The 977-nt window shown below is 53.5% G+C and overlaps 1 protein-coding gene across 1 annotated transcript; it reads right to left on the bottom strand.

Moving 5' to 3' along the window:
• Positions 1-220: 220 nt before the first annotated feature.
• Positions 221-571, bottom strand: VDBG_00715 (conserved hypothetical protein; the record flags this gene model as incomplete). The annotated part of the gene is made up of 1 exon (XM_003008987.1): positions 221-571. One exon carries the CDS (start codon positions 569-571, stop codon positions 221-223), a length of 351 nt encoding a protein of 116 aa, XP_003009033.1.
• Between the last annotated feature and the right edge of the window lie 406 nt (positions 572-977).

Raw genomic sequence — 977 nt, forward strand, 5'->3', positions numbered from 1 at the left:
TTCCTTTTCAAGAGAGCCAGGGTCGTGGTACAGCTGAGCTTCTGCGTTGTGCGTTGCTGTGGTACTCTTCAATGAAGCCTGGCCGTGAGACGAGAGGCCGAGTCTTGGGCTGTTGTGTGGGATGAGGCAATCGTTGAGCGGCGGCGTCATTTCGCCCTCAGTAGCAGGTCAGCTCTTGGCAGCAGACAAAAAATAGGGACCCCATTGTGTGACGTTGCATTCAGAGGCCTGCGTTGTCCCATGAATAGTGCTGGTTGAGAAAGTCATCCGTCAACAAGAACCCCAAATCAGCGCTTGTCGCGCTTTCGGCATCTTCAGTCCCCCAAGCTCCGGGAAATGGAGCCGCGGCAGATTGCAGGAGGTCCATGAGCTCAAGTTCAACTCCATATTGATGTTGCTGAGCTTCCTCATCCACGCCCTCAGATTTGATATTCTCGAGTATGCTGTCGCGTATACCGCGCATGCACGGATAGACGCTCTGGACGGCCTCCATGGCGTCCAGGATCTGCGCCAGAGGCTTCGAAATGTCTTTGTCGTCCCATGTGGACTTTTCCAAGAACCTCTTCATCATGACAACCTCGGCTGCCGCGGAGAGTGTGTGCACAAAGTCTAGTGGCAGAGTCTCGAATCGGTAGTAACGTGAATAGCTTTTGAAAAGCCTAAGAATTGCTGCCAGCGATTGATAGCACACTTCGACACCCTCGCTTGCAGCGATGGCATCATCGTCGAGTTGCTGTCGAGGGGGCCGATGAAGAATGATCATGCCCGTGTGGAAAACCAAGTGTAGATGCAAGACATAGGGCGGGACTTGTCTGACAGTCCACTGGTTCCAATGTAGCTTCTGAGGCAGCGTGGCCAGCCATTTGACCAAAGAGGTGTGGACTTGTTGTGCTGTCGCAGCGGCCTTGGTGGCACACGTCTGCCTGAGTCGATTCTCAAACACGTCGACAATCAAGACGTGAAAGATCTTGGCCAAG

This window comes from Verticillium alfalfae, genomic scaffold, assembly GCF_000150825.1.
Source record: "Verticillium alfalfae VaMs.102 supercont1.1 genomic scaffold, whole genome shotgun sequence".
In the NCBI taxonomy this organism is placed as follows: Eukaryota; Fungi; Ascomycota; class Sordariomycetes; order Glomerellales; family Plectosphaerellaceae; genus Verticillium; species Verticillium alfalfae.